This window comes from Bos indicus x Bos taurus, chromosome 29, assembly GCF_003369695.1.
Source record: "Bos indicus x Bos taurus breed Angus x Brahman F1 hybrid chromosome 29, Bos_hybrid_MaternalHap_v2.0, whole genome shotgun sequence".
Taxonomy (NCBI): domain Eukaryota; kingdom Metazoa; phylum Chordata; class Mammalia; order Artiodactyla; family Bovidae; genus Bos; species Bos indicus x Bos taurus.
Genome location: NC_040104.1, coordinates 8,535,840 through 8,560,306, shown reverse-complemented (window position 1 = coordinate 8,560,306; position 24,467 = coordinate 8,535,840). Strand labels below are relative to the sequence as shown.

Here is a 24,467-nt window from a genome sequence, read left to right as displayed (position 1 = left end):
GGCAGCACCTCCCTTCTAACTTAGGCGCTCTAGACCCCGCCTTTCATGCATATGCAGATACACCAGTCTCGGCGCCCGCCCCGCCCCCTATTTACATATGTATGAAGTCTCCCCCTTCAACGACCTCTCGCGAACAGCGCGCCCCGCCTCTCCCTTTACGTAAGAAGGCTCCTGGCCCCACCCTCTCCCCGGAGCCTCTCCCCGTCTCCTCTGGACACGCCCCCTCGGCCACCTCCTACGCAAGCAAGTGCGCCGCCGGAGCTCGGCGGCGGCGCAGCCCGGACTTGCACGAAGGCCAGCCCGCCGGCTTCGCTGGCCCCGCCCCGGCACGTCCCGGCGCGCAGGCGCTGCCCGCCCCACTTGCCTGATTAGCATAGGGCGCTGGGCCACGCCCCCTGCTTTGCATGCGCACGGCCAGCCCCGCCCCCGCTGTCAGCTGGAGGAAGCGGAGTAGGAAGCGGCCGCGATGTCCTTTTGTGTCCTACAAGCCGCCGGCGGCGCCGCCGAGTGAGGGGACGCGGCGCGGCGGGGCGGCGCGGCCCGAGGAGGCGGCGGAGGAGGGGCCGCGCGCGGCCCCCGGCTCACCCGGCGCTCCGGGCCGCTCGGCCCCCATGCCTGCCCGCCCGCCTTGCCGGAGCCCCAGGTCCGGGGGCGGAGGGGAGCGCCGCTGGGGGGTGGGCGGGCGGGCGGGGCGCGGGGGCCATGTGCGAGCGCGGCTGGGAGGCGGGCGGGGGGCGGGTTCCAGGCGGGGTCCGACTCTGGGTCCGGCCCAGGTCACGGTCGGCACCCGGTCGAAAGCCAGACGGGGTCAGGGTGCGGGCGGGATCTGGCGTCCAGGGCTTAAGGCACCGGCCCGAGACCCGGGGCCAGTTCTGACTCGGGCTGCGGGTTCTGGCCAGGGTCGGGCTTGGGCTTCGGATCCAATCCCAGGGCAGGGTTCAGTCCGGCACCTGGAGCATGCCGGAGTCCCGGGGGCGGGCCAGGGTGGAAGATGGGAAGGGTTCCCGGTCGGGGAAGGGGCTTTGAAGACCACGTGGGGGCGCTCGAAGGGGCCTCGGGCCACCCTTCTCTCTGGGTCAAAGGTCATCGCACTGGCTGGGGAGAGCTTCCTCCTCCTTGGCGCTCCCCCATTACTTCCTGATAACCTGATAGAGGGCCCCCGCGGGCGGAGGGGGAGGGGAGACGCAGTAACTTTAGGCAACTTCCCGTAGGTGTGCGCAGGTTGGGGGGGCGGGCTGGGTGCCCCGTGGTGTAGGATTCTGCGGCAGCAGGAGTGTAAGAGCGAATGTGCGGAAGAGTGTGCAAGGAGGTGGAGCCGCGCCAGCGGGTGTGCCTGGGGCCAGAGGGGAAGATGTGTCAGGTGTGAGAGGTTCCGAATGTCTTTCCATAAGGGTCTATGCCTGTGGGGGGGGGGGGGCGTGGGGGGGGCGTGGGGGGGGCGGGGATCATGGTGAGAGTGTAAGTGTATTTGTGAGCGAGAGTGTGATTATGAGCCTAGAGTGTGACTTTGTTATGTAGTATGCACTTTAGGAGTGTGTGAAGGCAAATGGGAGCATGAGTAAGAGCTGGGGTTTGAGAAGGCCGTGTGAGTGTGAACCTGCTCAGTAGAGTGTGACCGTGTGTGAGCACATGAGGGTGTGTGTGCAGGTGAGGACATCTGAAGACCCAAGTGAGTGGTAGGGTGAGGGTATACGCACACCTGTGTGAGCACATGGACTGCCCTTTGGTGTGTATGTCTCTGTTTTGGCTCTTGAGTGGAGGATCCCCAGGTGTGGGGGAGACTGCTGAGATCGCCAGCATCTGGAGAAAACTGAGAGATATCCCACTCTTGGCTGAGGATTCCAGATAGGGTTGAAGGGTGCTTGGGGGTAAGGTTTCCCTATTGCCTGGCCTGGGTGGGGTAGGGGTTTTCCAAACCTCCTGTAGGTTCCCAGGTGGGAGACCTGCTGTCAGTTACTGGCCCTAGAGGCTCTGGAGACTCTGTTCCTATGGCAACAGCTGGGGGGGGGGCCCTCTTCATGGGCAGCCTTCCTTGGACTCTGTCCCCCCTCCACCCTCTGGTTAGGCCTGGAAGCCTGCCTAGGCCTGGGGTTGGGCAACCAGGGTGACAGGGTGTCTCCATCCCCCATCCCAGCTCCTCCCTGTGACCTGACGGGTCTCTTCCCGCAGGTGACCAGCGCCATGTCCAGCCAGGTGGTGGGCATTGAGCCTCTCTACATCAAGGCAGAGCCAGCCAGCCCTGACAGCCCAAAGGGTTCCTCGGAGACTGAGACTGAGCCCCCCGTGGCTCTGGCTCCTGGCCCAGCCCCCACCCGCTGCCTCCCAGGCCACAAGGAAGAGGAGGATGGGGATGGGGCTGGGCCTGGCGAGCAGGGTGGTGGGAAGCTGGTGCTCAGCTCCCTGCCCAAACGCCTCTGCCTGGTCTGTGGGGATGTGGCCTCCGGCTACCACTATGGTGTGGCATCCTGTGAGGCCTGCAAAGCCTTCTTCAAGAGGACCATCCAGGGTGAGCCCCCACCCCATTCCTGTGCCCTTTGCCCTCTGGGCTTGGGGCTGCCTAACTGCTGCACTGCTGAGTGCCGTGGTACCACTTGGGGTTGGCAGCCTGGAGTTCCCAGGTCCTCCTATGTCCCAGGAATGCCCTTTCCCTTAAGAGTTAAATAAAGCCGCCAGGACGTGTTGATGGATCGTATGTGGGATGTGAGAGCGGGACTCAGGATGCCTCCTAGTTTTCTGGTACCCAGGCCCAGCACCTTCCACAGCAGCCCCTGCCTGCTTCTAAGCTTGAGTCTTCTGGCCGCTGCTATCCTCTCCCCAGCAAAGAACATGCCCTTTTTTGTGTTGATTTCCTGAAGCAGCCCCAGCACAAGGCAGGTTTTTATGGTTAACTGAGAGGGGGCTACATCATATTTCAGCATCTACCTTTAAAAAAACTTAGGGAATTCCCTGGCAGTCCAGTGGTTAGGACTTCTTGCTCTTACTGCCAAGAGCCCAGGTTCAAACCCTGGTCAGGGAACTAAGATCCCAGAACCCACATGGTGTGGTCAGGGAAAAAAAAAAAACACGATTATTAGGCATCCCTGCCAATAGTACTCAGTGAATTTTCCCACTCGGCATATCAAAATATGAGTGAGCAAGATGGTGATGTAAGAAGCATTATTTGGGATGTACCTGTTACTTATATTTTTATATAAACCATTGGTTCCTTTGGGGCTATAATACATAGGCTTTTTCAGAGTGTTTCTTGACTGTCAGGCACCGTGCCCTGTTACATTTAAGCTCTGTTACCCCCCACAGCAGTCTCTAAGGTACTAGCACGATTATAACTGAGGCCCAGAGAGGTTTTCAAAACTTGGTTCAGGTCCCACGGGTAGAAAATGGCAGCAACAAGATTTGAACTTGGGTCGATTGAGGTCCAGAGCTAAGCTCGTAAAGGCCAGACTGTTGCCTCTGCTTATTACAAATAACTCCGGGCAGATGCCTCATGGCCGGTTGTGACATTCTAGCAAGTTTTGACTTGGCTGAGACCCGCTGGCCTCAAAGCTCCGTTCCCTTCTGGCCCTGCAGACCTGAGCCAACAGGTCTGGGTTCAGATGTCTCGTACCCACCCTGGAACACTTGGTTCTCTATTGACAAGTATTTGTCGCGCATTAGCCATACATAGTGATCATTGTATAGTATCTAGGTGCTGGAGCCTGCTAAATGTCTTACCTCGATTATCCCATTTTGTTCTCACAACCCACCTTTGTAGGAAGTAGTTTTTAATCATCCCAGTGTTACAGATGGGAAAACTTGAGGGTTGAGGGCGTAGCTGTGGGGCTTGCCCAAGGTCACCCACTTGGTAAGTGGCAGCCTCCAGGATCCTCACTCTTCATGAACTTGTGCTCTGCTGCCCTGGCCACTGTTCCAGGTGTGGGGACACAGCTGGGACTAAGGATCGCTCCTGTCCTCAGTTTACATCCCAGCAGAGGAGGAGAGAAAACAGTGAACTGAACACAGTTGTTATTAACAGCTGTGGTAAGTGCTGGGGGGTCAGGAGCAGGATGAACCAGGGAACATGGCTGGGCCTGAGATGCTGGAGGGCCTCCCTGAGGAGGCGTCTTAAGCTGAAGAAGCCCAGGTAGGGTGGAGGAGAGAGCAGATTGTGAGGAGAAATTCACTTCGGGTATGTTGGCAGTTTGAGCCATTCAGTCCTTTGGTAGCCCAGGAGCTGGGAGGGCCACCGTGCATTCATTCAGCCAGACCCTGTTCCTAGCACTGGGCACAGTCCTGGCCCTCATGGAACTGGCACTAAAATGGGTAGACAGAACAAAGAAGATAAATATATACAGATGTTGCATATTTTAAACGGTGCTAAGAGCTTACGAGAAACCATAAAGCAAGGGCAGGAAATATACAGCAGGGACAAGTGACCAGAGGTGTCTGTGGAGGGACTCTTGGCATTCTTACCCAGTGGCTGGGAAGGCCTCCCCAGGAAGGAGAGATCCGAAGGAGGTAAGGGAGCCATGCACCCTGAGGCAGGGCCTGTTTGAGGAACACTGAGTTGGCCAACAGAGCCGGGCAGAGGGCAAAGGGGATGAGGTCAGAAAGGTGGCGAGGAGCTGGGATGCAGGTCTCATAGCCCATGGGATTTACCTGGAGGGCTTTTTAAATTTATTTTTAATTGGAAGATAATTGCTTTACAGTGTTGTGTTGGTTTCTGCTGTACAACAATGGGAATCTGCCATAACCATACATATATCTCCTCCTTCTTGAGCCTCCCTCCCCCACACCTGGAGGGTTTTAAGTAGGGAAGGGACATGATCTGTCTTAGAGGGTTTGTTTGGCTTTAGTTCCTTGACCAGGGATGGAGCCCAGTCCCTCAGCAGTGAAAGTGTGGAGTCCTAACCACTGGACCACCAGGGAATTCCCTGTCTTAGGTTTAAGAGGATGCCTCTGTGTTGATAGTAACTGAAGGAGGCAAAGCAGCAGGAAGGGAGGTGAGAGTGACTCCGGTCAAGGGTAGAAACAGTTGCCAGGGGAGGAAGGGGTGGGCTTCTGAACGGATTAGGAGGTAAAGCCCACCAGGACCTGCCAGTGGCTTAGATTTGGGGTGGGAGAGGAATTATAAATGTCTCTTAGGTTTCTGCTTGAGCAGCTGGACAAATGAGATTGCAGGTTTTGGAGGGGTAGGTCGGGGGCTCCGTCTAGGACAAGATAAGTCTGTAGTGCCTTCTAGACATGCAGAATGCCGAGGAGGCAGTGGGATGTGTCTAGAGTTCAGACAGGTCTAGGCTAGAGGTACAGATTTGAAAGCCTGGGTGAGATCACCATGGGAATGAGTCAGAGGAGACAGGTTGGAGGGCCCCCAGGGGGTCTTCAGTGGAAGGAGTGTGGGCAGATGCACAGAAGCCCCAAAATAGCAGTGACGTAGGAGGAAAACCCAGAGTGTGGTGTCCTAGAAGCAAAAGAAGAAAAGTGTTTGTTTCTAGGAGGGATCAGCAGTGTTAGATGTTAGTAATAGAAGGACGAGAACTGACCACTGGATGTAGCAGTGTGGAGACCACTGCGGCCCTTGATGAGAACAGATCAGAGGTGTGACTTGACCAGAGGCTGGGGCCGGATGCCACCTGACTCTCCCTTGGTCCCAGCCCCTCCCTTGCCCAGGCTGGGATTCCCAGCCCAGCCGCCTTTCCCCTCAGTGCCCCGGCTTCCCTGCCCCATTCACAGCACTCCCGCTCTCCCCAGACCTGTGCTTGCCTGGAATGGCAGGGCTCTCCCCACTGGCTAGGCCCCCTCTGGGCCCCAGGAGGCTGCCACTGGAGCCCTGCCTCTTCCTTGGCAGGGAGCATCGAGTACAGCTGTCCGGCCTCCAACGAGTGTGAGATCACCAAGCGGAGACGCAAGGCCTGCCAGGCCTGTCGCTTCACCAAGTGCCTGCGGGTGGGCATGCTCAAGGAGGGTGAGCGCTGGCGGGGGCCTGGGTGAGGCTGGGGAGCTGGGTGCATGGGGTCGGGCCGGGTGAGGCCTGGGAAGTCCTGGCTGACTGGGCTGGGCAGGTGGGCTCTGGAGAGCAGGCCAGCCCCAGCCCCGTGGACACAGCGCTGTCCTGCAATTCTCAAGGGGTACGTCTGGACCGCGTCCGTGGTGGGCGACAGAAGTACAAGCGGCGGCCAGAGGTGGACCCACTGCCCTTCCCAGGCCCCTTCCCTGCTGGACCTCTGGCAGTAGCTGGAGGCCCTCGGAAGACAGGTGAGAACGCGGTGGGGTCCTTGGGGCTCTGGGGTCAGGGTGGGCAATGTCTGTCTGATGTCATTCATACGGGATTGTAGTTATCTTGGGCGCTGGGACCCACGTCTTCATCTGTTCGTTCACTCATTTCCCTTGAGAAGTATTTACAAAAATACCCTTTTCTGTGTCAGACCTCGAGCAGTACAGCTGGGAACAGGGAAGGTTTTCTAATGCTCAGAACCTGTCCACAGACAGACGCTTTCCCTAGGAGATAGTGCGGCGTTTCCCGGAGAGAGGTGTCCGAGCCAGGCTGGCCAGTGGCTATTGAGGAAGGCCACAGGGGGACTGACTCTGGGAAGATGTTTGACCCTGAAGGGCTGGCAGAGGGATGAATTCGTGCCTCTTCCAACTGTCACTACAGCCCCGGTGAACGCACTCGTGTCCCACCTGCTGGTGGTTGAACCTGAGAAGCTGTATGCCATGCCCGACCCAGCGGGCCCTGATGGACACCTCCCAGCTGTGGCCACCCTCTGTGACCTCTTTGACCGAGAGATCGTGGTCACCATCAGCTGGGCCAAGAGCATCCCAGGTAGAGGGCCCAGGCAATGTGGGGCTTCCCTGGGTAGGCTGGGCCCTGCCCGGCTCTGGTGCAGTTGCTTAGCCAGCTCTGGTCCCCCTGCCCTCCAGGCTTCTCGTCGCTGTCACTGTCTGACCAGATGTCAGTACTGCAGAGTGTGTGGATGGAGGTCCTGGTGTTGGGTGTGGCCCAGCGCTCCCTGCCACTGCAGGATGAGCTGGCCTTCGCCGAGGACCTGGTCCTGGATGAAGAGGGGGCACGAGCCGCTGGCCTGGGGGAACTGGGGGCTGCCCTGCTGCAGCTGGTGCGGCGACTGCAGGCCCTGCGGCTGGAGCGCGAGGAGTACGTTCTGCTGAAGGCCCTGGCCCTCGCCAATTCAGGTGAGTCTGGGGCTTGTACTGATGGGTTTCTCCATCAGGCGCTTTGGTTTTTTACCTGTGATGGTGGCACACTCCCACTTTGCAGACAGGGAAAACAGGCTTAGGCAAGAACAGTGACTTGCTGAAAGTCACTAAGCCAGGCGAGGACAGGTCCAGGAAATGCATGCTGAATTCTGAGCTCTAGTGCCCGTGGTTTTGTAGACAGGTGAACCACTTAGTGGGAGGGAAGGGGAAGGGGACCGGAGGTGGCCATAGCTGAGGAAAGAGGAGTGGGCCCTGGCTCATGAGCAGGAGCAGCGAGTAGTGCTTCAGCAAATCTTGGTGTGGCTCCTCCTTGGGCCCCCACCTGGCAGTGCCCAGGTCGATGTGGCTCTGTCCCTTCTGGAGATGGCCCACGTCAACAGTTCTGTCATCTTGCCCTGCAGACTCTGTGCACATTGAAGATGCTGAAGCAGTGGAGCAGCTGCGAGAAGCTCTACACGAGGCCCTGCTGGAGTACGAAGCTGGCCGGGCAGGCCCCGGAGGGGGCGCTGAGCGGAGGCGGGCAGGCAGGCTGCTGCTCACACTACCGCTCCTTCGCCAGACAGCGGGCAAAGTGCTGGCCCATTTCTATGGGGTGAAGCTGGAGGGCAAGGTGCCCATGCACAAGCTGTTTTTGGAAATGCTCGAGGCCATGATGGACTGAGGCAAGGGGTGGGCATGGGTGGGGGTGCTGGCAGGACCCGCCCAGCATGGGGTCGGCCCCAAGAGGGCAGAGCTGGGGTCTGGGCAGTGCCACAGCCTGCTGGCAGGGCCAGGGCAACACCATCAGCCCCTGGGAGCAGGCCCTACACCGTCCCCTCCCCCCTCCTTGGGGGTGTTAGAAGCTGGGAACATGTGCGCCCAGGCTCTGGGCACAGTGCTGCCCCTCGCAAGCCATAACGTGCCCCCAGGGTGTAGGGGGCCTTGCGGAAGCCATAGGGGGCTGCAGGGGACATATGTGTGTTGGGGGGGGGGGGGTGGTGGGCAGAAGCCTGATCTCAGGGAGGGAAGGGAGTGGAGGCCACAGTCTCCCAGTGGGTGATGCTTTTGCTGCTGCTTAATCCGACTTCCTCTCCAGAACAGAGAGGGATTTGGAGAGCAAAGGCTCCTGCTCCCTTTGCTCCTTTCTCATCATTTGCATTGGGCATTACTGCCCCCCCCCCACCTTGAAGCAATAACTCCAAGCAGGCTCCAGCCCCTGGACCCCTGGGGTGGCCAGGGCCCCCCATCAGCTCCCACCCAGTCTCCTCAGGGGGGCAGGGAGAGCACTGCCTCTATGCCCTGCAGAGCAATAACACTATATTTATTTTTGGGTTTGGCCAGGGAGGCGCAGGGACATGGGGCAAGCCAGGGCCCAGAGCCCTTGGCTGTACAGAGACTCTATTTTAATGTATATTTGCTGCAAAGAGAAACCGCTTTTGGTTTTGAACCTTTAATGAGAAAAAAATATATATACTATCGAGCTCAAAAACACTGTGTGGTGTGTCACTGGGTCAGGGGTTAGGGATACATAGGATAGGACTAACAAACAAGATAACGTAAACAAAGCTTCACACAACCAGAGTGAAAAACCGGCGCCTGGCACAGTTTAAGTCTCCGTTTCCTCATCACTCAGCAGCATATTGGGGATGCCACGGCTGATGGGGAACACACGTCCCGACTCTGGGCATTGCAGGGTGCCCTCCAAGACCTCCACCTGCGGGAAGAGGGGACCAGAGCTGAGCACTGGCAGTTGTCAAGTGTGGGTGTACAGCCAGGAGGCAAGCGATGGGCCGGTTCTCACCTCCAGCAGCACGTGGTGCATCTTTCTCAGAAATTCCTCGTTATGCTCATACCCCTGAATCGGCTCTTTAGGCACCTGGATGAGATGCAGCTGTGGGCAAGAGGCTTAAATCATCTCGGCTCCCCAGACGCTCGCCCTGAGGCCTGGTGTAAAGGACTGCAGTTAAGACTATCCCCGCCCCCCGCCCCCCGCCCCAACCAGCCCCCCCCCCCGCCACCCATGGTGTGCACTGGGCTGGGGAGGTGGGGAGGAGGGTCCTCACGTGGTCCGCAGCCTCCAGAAGCGCCGCCCACTCCACTTTGGGTATCATACGCACTATGAAGTCGGGGTTGAACTCCACAGGGTTGATACGGACCTCCGTGGCCTGAGGGGCGCAGAGATTTAGTTATGCAAGGACCGGATCCCCGTTCTCCTACCCCCGCCCCCGGGAGAGGTGCCCGAGACGGCCGGTACCTGGAGACGCAGGGGGAAGCCTCGGGGCCCCACCCCCCGCACGTGGGAGCTCAGCAAGTTGTGGGTGAGCAGCCTCATGTCTACGCTGCCCGCTCCCGCAAAGCCAGAACCGGAAGGAGAGTGGTCTCTCTCTACATCATTTCCGGGGCTGTCCCGCTCGATCCTATTGGACACCTGGGAGGAACGGAAACGGCGAAACTTCTGGACTTCCGGTGCTCGCTGGAGCCGAGGTCGGTTGGTATCACGCGCTGCTCCTGGAAGCATCTGGCAGGAGATTGCTACGGCGCAGATCCAGTGGTTTTGGCTGAGCTAAACCTCAGGTTGCTACAAATCATGTACAATGTAAATCATACTTAAAACTGCTATAATGCAAAGGCCTTCGTGGAATGCAAAATAAATACGCTTTACTCCTACACAGGCGCCTGACACCACCGTCTCCTGACACTTGCTTGCGGTTAAGAAATGGAAATACTGTCCCAATCCGTAAATTACACAATCGAAACAGCGGCAACTCGGACTTGTATGCAAATAAGCTCCGCCCGCTCGCACGCGCGCCGGAGAGCCACCCCTAATACGGAGCTGGTCGGAAGCCCTGCCCATTCGTGCGCCGTCCACGCCTGCGCGGTGGCGGCGCCTCGCGGGTGGCCAGGTAACCTACGGCCCCCTGTTCCACTTTTTGCCGTCTTCCGCAGGATTGCGTCGTAGCGCTCCGGTTCCGCCCAGCCTTCTACCTCAGCCTCGAGGCGTGGGCGGGGCTGTTCTGACTTTATGACTCGGCATGCGTCTGGGGTGGTTACGCGTCCTGGGCTGCAGACCGGGCTCGGTGGTGTCCCGGGCGACCATCGTTGAGGGTGCGTCAACGACAGCGGCGGGAACCCGAGGGTGCCTGGAAGGAATCCTCGAGTGGACGTTTGGCGGGGTCCGAGGTTTCAGAAGCGCTGCTGTAGCCATGGCCCCGATTAAGGTGACCGCGGGCCCAGCCAGGCCTGACTTCTTTGCCTACCCGACTCCACTCATTTCTGCACGCCTCTTCGTCCCGCTTGTCTGGGGGAGAGTCACCGTCTTTATTACCTTCCCGCTGCCATAGAGGCTCCTCCCGCCGTCCGTTCCCCTTGTTTCCTTCAACAAGACCCCGGTGGCTGCAACGATGTCGCCAGTTTTAGGGGTCTCGTGCCCCATCTCCTCTAACAGTTCTCAAGGCTTTTGGGCCTTCCCCTCGTCTCCCTGCCACACCCACTCTGGGACACCTGTGATGAGTCTCCACCGTTTTCAGGTGGCGTGCCATGGCTTCCCCCACCTATGGAACCATCTCCTTTACCCTTTTTAACCCCTATGCGTGTTCTTCTCCATGCCCTTCCGCTGCTTTTGTCACGTTATTGGGTATTACTCTCACTCCATCCTTTGAAACAGGTGATGTCTCTTAGAACCCTGTTTTGTCTCTCCCAGCGCACCCTTCTGCTGAGTTTTTCAGCCCTCTTATCTTCTGGAACCATCCCCAGCTCCTTGGGGCTCCCCCTTGCCTCACAGTCTTCTGAGATCCCCTCCTTCTACTTCATCCTACAGCCCACTGCTGGGTTTCTCCAGGCTCTACCCTCACCCCTGACTTTGCTCCCTTTGTCTACTTTTTCTGGCCCGTGAAGCCCGCACACACTCCCAGGAACACTGATCCCTCCCCCTTGAAGGGAGTCCTTCTGTACTCATATCTGCTGGATGTAGGGACCTGCCCCCTGCCCCCCGCCCCCTAGTCCTTCTGTACTCATATCTGCTGGATGTAGGGACCTGCACCCTGCCCCCCAGCCATCCCACCTTCTGCTGCCCTCCCATTTTTTTCTCGTCTTGATCAGCCGTGCCCGGTGTCCTCTCCCTCCCTGTTGTCAGGGCCCCCTCCTGCCCCTCTGTCTCATCTCTTTCCTGTAACTCACTTTGTGTACTCAACCTCTTGTGACACCCAGAGAGGCCGTTCCCTTTTTTCTGTGGTCACCGACTGGCCCTTAAGAGGAATAGGGCCACCCTGAAACTTGGAGGATGTGGGGTAACCAGGTGGTCGCAGGAAAGGGACCTCTGGAAGCTCCGACAGCGGTGGACTTCCCTGCCGGGTGTCAACCCGGGCTCCACGGGACCAGGCAGGGCTCCTCAGCCCTCTCTGGGCACCCCCACCCCGCCCTTGCGGCCCTGCCCCTGCCCTTACTTTGGAGTCCTTCTTTCTAGGTTGGAGATGCCATTCCGTCGGTGGAGGTATTTGAAAAGGAGCCGGGCAACAAGGTGAACCTGGCAGAGCTGTTCAAAGGCAAGAAGGGAGTGCTGTTTGGCCTCCCTGGGGCCTTTACCCCTGGTTGTTCCAAGGTGAGGCCTGCGCTTCTGGGCTCAGCAGTTGGGATCTTGTGTGTGTGTTTGTATTGTTCACGAGTCCCGCAGAGTCCCACTTAGTCCCGCGACAGCTTGTACCAATGGGATGTAGGTAATATGACAGTTAAAGAAGCATATCAGGTTTTTAAGAAATAAGTTGTGACTGTGCGTGTAGGGATGTAGGAGAAAAGGTGGTGCAACGCCTCTCATTGATCCTGCTGGGTGACTAGACAGGGCTGTGGAAGGGACTTGGGACTCGGGTAGATGAGGCGGTCCTGCTCGTGGGACGTTCACGGTCTTGAGCGAGGAACACTTGAACTTGGATCCGAGCTTCTTAGTTGTTGCTGTTTAGTCGCTAAGTCGTGCCAACTCTCTGCAACCCCATGGACTGTAGCGCGCCAGGCTTCTCTGTCCAGGAGATTTCCCAGACAAGAATACTGGAGCGGGTTGCCATTTCCTTCTCCAGGGGATCTTCCTGATGCAAGGATCGAACCCACGTTTCCTGCATTGGCAGGCGAATTCTTTACTGTTGAGCCACCAGGGAAACAAAAAGGAACTCTGGCTTACCCAGTTCTCATTGTCTGATGAAAGGGGTCGGTGTCGGGAAATGAAGAGGGCTTGGAGACAAAGGGTGGGCTGAGGAGCAGAGGCTGTTACCCACTTGCTGACTCTGGTTCTCCTCCCCAGACCCACCTGCCAGGGTTCGTGGAGCAGGCTGACGCTCTGAAGGCCAAGGGGATCCAGGTGGTGGCATGTCTGACCGTTAATGATGTCTTTGTAACTGAAGAGTGGGCACGCGCCCACAAGGCAGAGGGCAAGGTGAGCTGTGGATCCTGTAGGGGATCTGAGGCCAAGGTGGAGATTTTTTTGTGACTTTTGCTTTCTCCTTAGGTTCGGCTCCTGGCAGACCCCAGTGGGACTTTTGGGAAGGTGAGTGCACTCCCAGCCTCCATCCTGGAAGCAGGGACTTGAAGGGAGACGGCCAGTGTGGGGAGCGGCTAGGGGACTGGCCTGTTCTGGGCGTTCCTGACCTTTCCTCTGCTTCTCCTTTCAGGAGACAGATTTGTTACTTGATGATTCACTGCTCTTTCTCTTTGGGAATCACCGACTGAAGAGGTAAAAGTGGGAGGGTCCCCCTTGGGGGGTTCGCCTGCTACCCCACCTGTCTCCATTGTCAGCCTCCAGGCCCAGGCTGTTTGACGTGGCCCGGCCCTTCTTTCTGGCAGGTTCTCCATGGTGATAGAGGATGGCATCGTCAAATCCCTGAACGTGGAGCCAGATGGCACAGGCCTCACCTGCAGCCTGGCTCCCAACATCCTCTCACAGCTCTGAGGCTTGGAGCCCAGATATCCTCCTCCGGCCCTTTCCTGTTTTACCGGGCCAGTCGTGGGCAGAGGGCCCCAGCCTAGCCTGTGATCACTCAGCTGAAATCTTGGCCAAATTTCTGCAATAAACACTTCTGGTTTATGTCTGTCTCCTTGGTTTTGAATTGCTGCTTTGCCCAAGGCCAGGCCTCACTGACCGTCCAGCTGTGAGGGTAGTGGGCAGAGGCTGAAGTGGGGACTCATAAAGGACTCTGACTTAACTTAGGCAAGTCAGAGAAGGCCTCTTTAGGGAGGTGTCATGAAGCATCCATCTACAAGCTGAGAAAGGGCCAGTGGTCCCGCCGAGGGAGCTCCTCCGGAAGGCTCTGGACTTTCCGAGTTTGGCTAGGGCCCGTAACCGTTTGCATTTGATACCTGCATGATGGCCAATCTCATTTTGACTGCAGACCTCAGGGTAGAAACTGGCCCAAGGCACCCCCCCCCACCCCATCACCTGGGCATACCCTCAAATTCTGCTGAACCCCTTTTGGGAGCACCCACATCCCAAGAAGGACCCCTGGCACCTTGGGACCACCTGATGGGCAAAAAGGGCTCCATCGGCAGAGCTAGTGCTGGTTCAGCCCCAGGGGTGGGAGGTGATGGGTGGTGCAGGGTCCCCGTGGCAGAGTCTAGGTGAGCTGTGGAAGAGAGGAGACGCTGGTAAGGCTGGCCCTGCGGTCAGTGTGTTGTATGTTGTTAGGGGCCAGGAGTCAGGGAGGCTGGCAGGGCTTGAGGCCTAGGAGCATTCTGTCTGTAGGCCTTGCCCTTGGGCCTCTGCCTCTTGTCCTCGGGAAGCCCTGTGCTTGGAAGCAGGCTGATTATTAGGCACCAGCTGTGTTTAAGAGCTCACAGTCTAAGGAGGGGGCAGATGCTTGAGGTATGCTAAAAATCCTCACATGATCCTGGGCATTGAGAACTGTTATACCACAGAGAGGTTAAACAAGTGGACCTGGCTCCTCCAGCCACGTAAGAGGAGTTTGGATTTGAGCCAGTCAGTTGGCCTCGGCGAGCTTTATAGCCCCGCCCTAGGCCCCTTCAGCACCAGGCTCTAAGGGGTTCTCCCTGCCCTTCCAGGCCATCTGGGGAGCCTCAGGGCAGCTCAGAGCTGGCTAAGGCAGGCTAAGAGATCTTAGGAAAGATCAAGGAAAGGCATTTTGGAGGACACAGTCCTTGAGGCAGTGGGGCTGGTGTGCCTGGTGGCGGCAACAATGTAGCCATAGTTACAGAGGGCGGAATAGCCCCAAGGTGGTGGAGCACCTGAGTGAGGGGATGCTAGGAGGGCAGAGGGGCCTTTGAAGCGCTGTAAGCTCCTTACGTTTTACCCTGCGGGCCCTTCAGACCAGCGAAGGATGTCTGTAGGGCAGTGACCCGTCAGATTCATACCTGGACTCCTCTGTGCAGGTGGAGCTGGACAGGGGCAGGCGGGAGGCCGAGGAGAGGTCAGTGTGGGGCAGGATTGATGACTGAGTGTCCAGGAGGTGGGGGCTGGGACAGGGGACCTGTGGGTGTTGGAAGGGTGAGTCCAGGGGGCCACTTGGCTGGAGGTCTAAGGGGTGGATGGTTTGGGGAGAGGAGGGCCCTCGAGAGGGGGCCAGCCTACCTGCAGGGGTCCCAGCTGCTCAGCCTGCCCACCCACTGACCTTTGTCTCCTCAGTTCTCTTCCACAACCTGTCACCCCTCAGGAGTCCTGGGCTGGGGCAGGACAGAGGGCTGACCACCCCTCCAGCTTCCCATCCCCTTGTGAGCTGTCCCCGCCAAGCCCTAGGTCACAGTGCTGTCCTGGCCTGGATGGCAGGAAGGCCCTCTCTTTCTGGACACCATCTCTCAGTTCTCTTGTCGTACAGATGAGGACACAGAGGTGTATGTAGACGTCCCCCCACGGTCACTGTGTGCACCCTGGTGAGTGGTCTGGAGGCTCCGGGAGCCCGAGAGAGAAATGAGCGTCGGAGCTGGCAGCTGGGCTCTCGGAGCCTGGAGTCTGCTGGCCAAGTGGGCCCCCCGTGGTCCAGCACCCTATTCCTCTTCCCAGCAGACCTCAGGCCACCCTGGCAGCTCCTCACCATCAGGGCAAGCCCAGTCTCCATCGATGCCACTCGGCTGCTTCTGTTCCTCCACTCCTGACCTCATGTCTGGACAGGCTGAGGTCCAGTGAGGCCTCTGAGAGGAAGCGTCCCCTCCAGGATCTCGTTGCCACTGGCTGGGCCTTTACAGCAGGGGAGGGCTCTTCTAGGCCCGAGGTGACCCCTTTGGACAGCATAATGGGAGTTGGGTGTGGGTGGAGGTGGGCCTTCGGTCTCAGTGGCCCTGGCTGCTGGCCGTGGGGCTGGGGGTGTCTTGTGAGCTGCTCCAGGTGCAGGAGTGCTTGAGATCAACCATCTCATGGTGTGCAAATCCACCTGCCAATGCAGGGGACATGGGTTTGATCCCTGGTCCAGGAGGATCCCACATGCCGCGGGACGACTAAGCCCCCATGCCACAACTACTCAAGCCCACCTAAGTGGATGTGACCCTCCTGGGCTGTTGGTGGTCAAAGAGCCAATGTTAAAATCAGTCAACAAGACCTCCAACATCTACCTGACATGGTGGTGGTGGTTTAGGCGCTAAATTGTGTCTGACTCTGGTGACCCCATAGACTGTAGACTGCCAGGCCTGCCCTGTCCATGGGATTCTCCAGGCAAGAATACTACAGTGGGTTGCCATTTCCTTCTCCAGGGTATCTTCCCAACCCAGGAATCAAACCCGGGTCTCCTGCCTTGCAGGCAGATTCTTTACCAACTGACCTACAAGGGAAGCCTGTTTACCCTAATTATTCCTTTTAATTGTACAAGTAAAGAGGCAAGTTCAGCCATCCCTGGGTACCTGTGGAGGACTGGCATATCAGTAAGTAAAATCTAGATAGTCAAGAATATTGCTCAATATCAGTGATTCTGAGCCTTTTCTAGGCCAAAAATTCCTTTGAAGTATTGCTAAAAGCAATGCCTCTTTCCTTACAAAACACACATCTGAACATGTGTGTACACACATGGACACCTACATGCTCTTGAAAAGTTTCAAGGAACCCCTATGGTCCTACCAGAATTCCAGATGAGCCCCTCCCTGACCCGGGAAGCATCATAGCAGAGTGGGTCACCAGACTTCGGGCTCAGACCACCTGTGCATCCTGGCCTGCTACCGAGAAGCTGGGGACCTTTGGGAGGCTATTTAGTTTTCCTTGAGCCCCATTTCTCTCATCTTTTGTTAAAGTTCGTTTATTCTTGGCCGTGCCGGGTCTTCGGTGCTACTCGCAGGCTTTTCTCTAGTTGCGGCAAGGCAAGCCGGGGCTGCTTTCTGGTGCTGGTTCTCGGGTTTCTCACTGTGGTGGCTTCTCTTGTTGCGGAGCATGGGCTCTAGGGCGTGCAGGCTTCAGGAGGTGCGGCTTCCAGGCTCTGGAGCACAGGCTCAGTAGTTGTGGCAGCATGCGGAATCTTCCCGGACCAGGGATCGAAACTTCGTGCCCTGCATTGGCAGGCGGATTCTTAACTGCAGGACCACCAAGTCCTGACCCTACTTCCCTTATCTTTAGAGTGGAAATAATCCAACTGACCTCATAGGGTCATCGTGGGGAACACATGAGACAATTTACGTAAAGCATTTGGTACAGTGTTTAGTACACAGTAAGTGATCAATAAATGATTGTAAAAAGAAAAAGAACCCCTGCTCTGCACCTTGCAGCCTGCATATTGGTAGGGAAAGAGCTGGGAGGCAGCAGAGAGGCCAAATCCCAGGCCTGTCCTTGGTGATTACTTTCTGTGGCTCCCTGGGCCTCAGTTTCCTCATCAGTATAATGGGGCTAGTGATGCTGTTAGGGCAAGGCCCCCAGTATTCTCCTTAGGTTGCCCAGCACTCGAAGGCTCACTTGAAGGAGCTGGGACGATATCTCGGGGGAATCTTTGTCATCTCTTAGAGAATCAAACCTGAGCTGATATCAAGAGAGGGTTGGAGGGGGTCCCAGCATCTCTAGCCTAGAGCAGGCTTGGGCTGCAGCTGTGCAGGCATCATGATTAGGAGCCCTGGAGGCTACTGGCCCCGGGGGAACACACCCTGCTGATCTGGGTTGGGGTTTAGCCGCATAGGCATCAAGGAGTGACAGAGAACAAGTACGTGTGTGTGTGTGTGTGTGTGTGTGTGTACTGTTGCTGCTGCTGCTAAGTCGATTCAGTCGTGTCCGACTCTGTGACCCCCATAGATGGCAGCTCACCAGGCTCTCCCACCCCTGGGATTCTCCAGGCAAGAACACTGGAGGGGGTTGCCATTTCCTTCTCCAAGGCATGAAAGTGAAAAGTGAAAGTGAAGTCGCTCAGTCCCCGTCCGACTCTTCCCAACCCCATGGACTGCAGCCCACCAGGCTCCTCCATCCATGGGATTCTCCAGGCAAGAGTCCTGGAGTGGGGTGCCATTGCCTTCTCCTGTGTGTACGTACATGTGTGTCTATAACTTCTAGACAAGTTTGAGTAATATCTGTGTAAGTGCACAGCTTTTTTGGTGTTCACAAACATGCATATTGTCTGCTACGTTATTTTTTTCCGCTTATGTAGGATGCACTGCCTGACATGCAGGATCTTAGTTCCCTGACCAAGGACTGAACCCCTGCCCCTTGCAGAGGAAGCAAATGAGCCTGAACTACTGGACTGCCACGGAATCCCCTGCTATGTTATTACTATTAGCACCAACTCTTCCCGTTTGAGCTTGGGATTTTTTTTTTAATTTAACACAGATAAGGTAACCTGCTTAACATGTGTTTTGGGAAGAAGTAAAGAAGTGCAGGGAGGGAGAGAGAAAGCTGTCTTCTCTTCAGCGTCTTGGATATTGGTCCCCACTGTTTCAGCATAAACTTGACTGTGTGCTGTGCTGTGCTTAGTCGTTCAGTTATGTCTGACTCTGCAATGTCATGGACTTAGCCCACCAACCTCCTCTGTCCATGGGATTCTCCAGGCAAGAATACTGGAGTGAGTTGCCCTGCCTTCCTCCAGGGGGTCTTCCTAAACCAGGAATTGAACACAGGTCTCCGGCATTGCAGGCAGATTCTTTACCATCTGAGCCACCAGGGAAGCACGTTTGACTACTGTGGTTCTGAATTAGAACTAGACTTTTCTTGAGAGTGATGTAAATACCAGTGACTTAATATAGAGGCTTAGCTCACAGACATGCAGAGGGAAGGTGGATAACATAGGGCTAGTAGGGAAGCTCCATGATTATTCCCAACCTGTGCCCATTTTGTCTTGTTGCTCTGCCATGTTAAACAAGGGACTTCTACCTCACAATCCAAGGTGGCTGCTTGAGTTCCAGCTATCACAGTCAAAATCCAGCCAGCAGGATGGAGGAAATGGGGAACAGGAGATAAAAGTCCCCTACTAGCTGTCGACTTAAAAAAAAAAAAGACAAAATGTGAGAGTTGTGAGTTAAGTTTTATTTGGGGCAAAATGGGGACCGCGGCCCAGGAGACGGTACCTAGATAACTCTGAGAAACTGCTCCAAAGAGGTAGGAGGGAAGGACAGTATATATGTGATTCTGATGAAGGAAGAGTACATGCAATCAAACACATATTTTTTCTAGAAGGTTTCTGTCAGTCTGATGAAGCTTTCCCGCTAGTCACGATAAACAGTCATCACCATGAAGGATTTTAGTGCTTTTCTAGATATGAGGAGACAGGGGAATTGGGCTCATAAAATCAGCTCCTGAAAATATCTTAACCATCTGGAGACCTGTCCTGCCAGTATTTCCCCCCAAACACAGAGTATCTCATTTCTGCTCTCCGCCCTAAACTCCTTTCAGGGGATGTTAAAGGTCAGCAGCTGCAGCAGCACAGGATCGAATCCTGGAAGAGGTAGATGGCAGGCACCCATGTCAAGTGCCAATTCGTAGCTGCCACAGCTGTCTTTTAAGAAATTCTTCTGGGGCTTCTCTGGTGGCTCATTGGTAAAGAATCTGCCTGCCAGTGCAGGAGACGTGGGTTCGATCCCTGATCCAGGAAGAGCCCACATGCCATGGAGCAACTAAGCCACGACGGTTGAGCCCATGTGCAGTAGTCTGTGCTCTGAAATAAGAGAAGCCACTGCGACGAGAAGCCCATGCACCACAACTAGAGGAGGGCCCGTACAGCAATGAAGACCCTGCATGGCCAAAAATAAATAAATTTAAAAAGGAAAGTTTTTCTGGAAGCTGCCATGTATTATTTATGCTGAAATCTCATTGGCCAGAGCTTAGTCACATGGGAAACATTGATTTTATGCCACACTGTCTTGTGTCTAACTAAAAAGGCCATGATTCTGTTATTAAGAGAGAAAGGATTTGGAGTGGACAACAAATAGTGTGGGCCATATGGGGGGATTGCCTCTGAGCAGAGACTTTAGGGGCTTCATGGCCTCCCAACGGACAGAGTCACTTTCTGGCTGCTTCCATCGCCTTGGCAAGGGCACATACTAAGCTGTCCTAGGGACTGAACTCAAGCCCCTCTGCAGTAGAAGCTTGGAATCTTAACCATTGGACCAGCAGAGAAGTTGACAGATGAAGCTTTTTTTGACATATAATTCACACATCATAAAATTCACCCTTTAAAAATGAACAAGTCAGTGGTTTTCAATCTGTTCACCAAGTTGTTCAGCCATCACTGCTACTGAGATGGGTTTTTAATCTCAGTGACTTCACCCAAGATGAAGCTGATGCTTATCTTGCTGAGCATCGCAGTGCATGTGTGTCTCTGGGTACTTATGAAAGCAGGTCTGGACTTTCAGGGGTTCCACTTGCCTCGGTGAACCCTCAGCATCATCCCAGTACCGTGCATCTAGCCACTGTTTGTTGAGAGTCATCTCTGCACCGGGCATCGTGTGGGGCTCCGGGACACAGCAGTGAATACGCTGGGCATGAGCCCTGCGAGCACCACTACCAGACATGACTCCCAGCACAGGTCTCTTGGTCTGGGCAGCACCAGGGCAGCTCTGGTTCCCACCTCCGTGCGCTTACAGTCTTGGAGAGGGCACCAGTAAGCACTCCAGGTGAGTGCTTACTATCAGTGTGGTGAAGCTTCTAGGGAGCAGCACCAGTCGGGTCGTTTGGGGTGTCACAGAAGGACCCTGCCCATTACCTGCCCTTCCCATGGGGGAGAGGAAGGGAGAGAAGGACTTCTAGCTGCAGCCAAGAAATGATTAGGCGGACTTCCTTGGTGGTACCATGGATAAAAATCCACCTGCTAATGCAGGAGACATGGGTTCGATCCCTGGTGTGAAAGATCCCACGTGCCACAAACCAGCTAAAGCACATGTACCGCAGCTACTGAGCCTAAGCTCTAGGGCCCAAGAGCTGCCCAAGAAGCAGGCCCAAGAAGCCCACCTGCCTAGAGCCCGTACTCCACCACAAGAGAAGCCAGCGCAGTGAGAAGCCTGTGCACCGTAACGAAGAGTAGACCCTGCTCATCGCAACTAAAAAAAGCCAGAGTGCAGCACAGAAGACCCAGCGCAACCCAAAATAAAATAAAAAATGGAATTTTTCTTTTAAAGAAATGGTTAGGCGATAGCCAGGTGAGCAGAGGTGGAATGGGCTTTCCAGGTGGTGGGAACAGCCTGTGTAAAGGTTAAAGGTGAGGCAGGTGAGAGAGTCCCGGACTGAGCAGCCCAGGCGAGGGGATTCTGTCCACAAGCGCGGCTGGGTGCTCTTGGTGGACATCTGCGCGTCTCCGGGATTTGGTGAGGAGCAACGTCAGACACATTCCTGATTTTGTTTCCTCCTGGGCTCCTTCCTGGGGGCATGTTCCCAGATGCCGAGAGTGCCTGGGTCAAAGGGCGCTGATGGTTTTACTGGTGTCTGGAAACCCCAAGGCCGTTTTAAACAGCCAGTTACTTGTCTTGTGGGGACGTGTTCTTGTGTTCCTCTCCCCACAGTGCACCAACCCGTTTTACCTTCTGGATTTATTTTTTCCTTGCTTAATGAATATTTAATGGTACCTTGGCGCTGTCTTTGATGCGTGCGTCTTTAATTATGAGGCAACCTCGGGGCTTGGTGCTGGGCCTCTCTGTGCTCACTAACCGGGCTCTGGGCTCCAGCCTTGCCCTCCCACCAGGCAGCAACAAGGCAATGGGGATGGCAGGGTGGTGGTGGTGGGGGGGGGAGAAGCAGCGGCTCCCAGAGGGAGGCCTTGTGTTTACCCTCAGTCACCCTGCCTACGCTCACACCCCTCTGAGCCTCACTTTCCACATCTCTGAAACAGGAGTTCATTTGTTCAAAACCACTTCCTGGCTGCGTGGCCTGAAGCAAGTGACTTAGCTTCTCGGTGTTTGGTTTCTTCATTAAAAGGGGATGGTAATAATAGGATCATATTTTATGGCTGTAGAGGGGCTTGAACACATCATATGTGTTCACACTGATGAACACGTATGAAGGACAGAGCTGGCGTGGGCAAGTTGTCAGCATACGCTGTCACCGCCCTGGACAACCCCACGGCGTCCCTGGCCTTGGGAGCTTCTGTTCTAGTGGGGAGCAGATGGAGCAAACAAGGACAGATGCAGTGGAGGAAGTCTACGAGGGGAGGACTTCCCGGCGGTCCAGTGGTTAAGAATCCACCTGCCAATGCAGGGGACATGGGTTCAGTCCTTGGTCTGGGAACGTTCCACAGGCTACGGGGCAACTAAGCCCGGGCACCACAACTACTGAAGCCTGTGTGTCTAGAGCCTGTGCTCTGCAACAAGAGACGCCACTGCAAAGAGAAGGCCTCGCAGAAAGACTGGAGTCTCCTTTAGAAAGGGAAGATCTTTTCTGAGAAAGAGGCCATTAAGGACGCCAGTAGGGTGAGAAGGAGCAAGACAGGGGAGGCAGAGGGTGTGCACACGTGTTGGGCAGACAGGGTTGTTCCAGGCTGAAAAGTGAGAGTGAAAGTCGCTCAGTCATGTCCAACTCTTTGCGACCCCAGGGACGATACAGTCCATGGAATTCTCCAGGCCAGAATACTGGAGTGGGTAGCCTTTCCCTTCTCCGGGGGATCTTCCCAAGCCAGGGATCAATCTGGGTTGGGAACCAGCTGAGTCATAAGGGAAGCCCAAAGATACTGGAGTGGGTAGCCTATCCCTTCTCCAGTGGATCTTCCCAACCCAGGAATCGAACCAGTGTCTCCTGCATGGCAGGCAGATTCTTTAGGGGAACAGCAAACTCAAAGGTGCTGAGGGTGAGAGAGAGACTGGGGAAGCTGGAGCAGGTGTGCAGCTAAGGAGGTGGGTGGGGGAGCGGGTCGGGTGTCGAGCTGGGGCTGTTCTGCAGGGCCTCAGAGGTCATGGTGAAATTCTGGAAATGGACTCAAAGTCCAGTGGAAGGGTCATGAGCCGGTCGGTGTTTCCCAGCAGCTCCTTGGGCACGGGTGGCGTCTACCAGGGGGTTTGATGTGGGAGCCAGGCATGGTGAGAGGCTTGGGGCAAGGCAGGGCCCCCAGGAGTTGGGGGGGCACCCTGGGGAGAGCAGGGAGAACTGTCTGAGGGTCAGGTAGTGGGGGCTGGGCTGCACCAGGCCCTCTTCAGTGCTGGGGCCGCACTCTGAGTCCCTGGGCACCTGACCCGTGCTTGGCAGGTGGCCCTGGACCTCACCTCCCTGGCTCTGGCTTCCCACTGCCTCCTCCCACCTGGGCAGCTCGTTTGGGCCACAGCCCTGAGCATTTCTGCTCTTGTCCAGCTCTGGCTATTTCCACCCCTAAATGCACAGTGGGAAAACCACCCCTTCCCAGACACTTGGGTGGGAAGGAGGGCATCCCTCAGACCCCACACCAGAGGGCTAGGTGCCCAGAAGTCCCTGGAGGCTGTTTTAGGATTTTAGTTCTTGAGCCTGGGGCCCTTACCATCTGGCCAGGGAGCTGGGCCCCAGCCAAGCCGCTGGGGTGCCAGGCAGGGCATTGGGCCTGCCACAGGCAGGGAGAAAAAGCTGCTCTCTGACTCAGCCCTGGTCGGTCCTGGGCTCTGGCTGAACCTGGTTGCCAGCTGCCCTGGGCTCACTGGCCTCTACTTCCCAGAGCTCCAGAACGCTCCTGCCTCTGGCCTTTGGGGTCGGACCAGGGATACCCAGAGAATTCAAAGCCAGAGGGGAGTGGGGGTCCTCCTCTGTGCAGCTGGGGAAGCTGAGTCCCAAGGGAGGAGGTTGCAGGCAGTAGATGATGTTGCCCATTCGTGCATCTGTCTGTCTCTGCTTCTTGCCTGTCTCTTGGGTCCACATGTTGGCAGCAGTGAGCACCAACCCCCTTAAAAACCTCCAGAAAAAGATATTTGAGAAGAGCAGTCATTATGGCCCCGAAGATGCAAATGTTTAAAATCTTTGTCAATAAGAGACAGTTGACTAGAAAAATGATACAGATGAACTTATTTGCAAAGCAGAAATAGAGACCAAGGGGGAAAGTAGGGGATGGGAGGAATTGGGAGATTGGATTGACATATATGCACTACTATGTATAAAATAGATAACTAATGAGAATCTACTGTATAGCTCAGGGAACTCTACTCAGCGCTCGGTGGTGACCTAAACGGGAAGGAAATGCGAAAAGAGGGGATCTACGTATGCGTATGGTTGACTCACTTCGCTGTACAGCAGAAACTAACAGCACTGTGAAGCTACTATGCTCCAATGCAAATTAATTTAAAAAGAGAGAGTTGAAATGATGATGGGATAACATCATGGAATACTATGCAGCCATTCAAAAGACCGAGGCCAACAGTTCTGAACAGAAGAGAAGCAGATTGGGAAATATATTTCAAAGCATGGAGGTGCTCACCCACGTGTGGTCGGGACCACAGCTGATAGACTTGGGCAGCTGCCTCTCCGAAAGAGCACAGAAAATGCTAACGGGGCCTTGGGGACTGGGGTTAGGCGTGATGAGGGGGAGAATGACTTAATTTTTTTCTCCCTATACTAATGTATTCTTGAGATATATATAGGTACACACATATACAGATATACACACAAATACACACGCATGCATTACACACATATACACACATATATACATATACATGTATACACACATATACATATAGACATACACGCATATATACCGCACATATACTCACAGACATGTATACAGAATATATACATATACACGTATATACACACATATTCACATATACACACATACATACATATAAACTCATATATACCACATATATACACACATGCACATATACACACATATATACATATACACATCTATATCTATATAGTGGGGGTTTCCCTGGTGGCTCAGACGGTAAAGAATCCTCCTGCAATATCATATATATATATATACATGGCTGCACCAGGCCTTGGTTGCACATGCAAGGATCTTCAGTTTTCA

At 55.5% G+C, this 24,467-nt stretch overlaps 3 protein-coding genes across 4 annotated transcripts; 2 read left to right on the top strand and 1 right to left on the bottom strand.

The window, feature by feature from the left end:
• The first annotated feature begins 539 nt into the window (after positions 1-539).
• Positions 540-8,659, top strand: ESRRA (estrogen related receptor alpha). Of its 2 annotated transcripts, none has more exons than XM_027531462.1 (7): positions 540-643; positions 2,170-2,506; positions 5,825-5,941; positions 6,103-6,231; positions 6,632-6,799; positions 6,898-7,167; positions 7,593-8,659. In XM_027531462.1, exons 2-7 carry the CDS (start codon positions 2,182-2,184, stop codon positions 7,850-7,852), a joined length of 1,269 nt encoding a protein of 422 aa, XP_027387263.1. In that variant the 5' UTR covers positions 540-643; positions 2,170-2,181; the 3' UTR covers positions 7,853-8,659. The 2 variants fall into 2 exon arrangements, with proteins under 2 accessions (XP_027387263.1, XP_027387264.1); XM_027531463.1 differs by lacking the exon at positions 540-643 and adding an exon at positions 1,448-1,868.
• TRMT112 (tRNA methyltransferase subunit 11-2) lies at positions 8,605-9,950 on the bottom strand. The gene is made up of 4 exons (XM_027531465.1): positions 9,425-9,950; positions 9,234-9,335; positions 8,972-9,061; positions 8,605-8,884 (listed from the first exon to the last, which is right to left on the bottom strand). Exons 1-4 carry the CDS (start codon positions 9,686-9,688, stop codon positions 8,777-8,779), a joined length of 564 nt encoding a protein of 187 aa, XP_027387266.1. The 5' UTR covers positions 9,689-9,950; the 3' UTR covers positions 8,605-8,776.
• A 1-nt stretch (position 9,951) lies between these two features.
• On the top strand, positions 9,952-13,237 carry PRDX5 (peroxiredoxin 5). The gene is made up of 6 exons (XM_027531464.1): positions 9,952-10,388; positions 11,633-11,767; positions 12,458-12,589; positions 12,662-12,700; positions 12,825-12,886; positions 12,997-13,237. The coding sequence occupies exons 1-6, from the start codon at positions 10,203-10,205 to the stop codon at positions 13,100-13,102; spliced, it is 660 nt and encodes a 219-aa protein (XP_027387265.1). The 5' UTR covers positions 9,952-10,202; the 3' UTR covers positions 13,103-13,237.
• Positions 13,238-24,467: the final 11,230 nt, after the last annotated feature.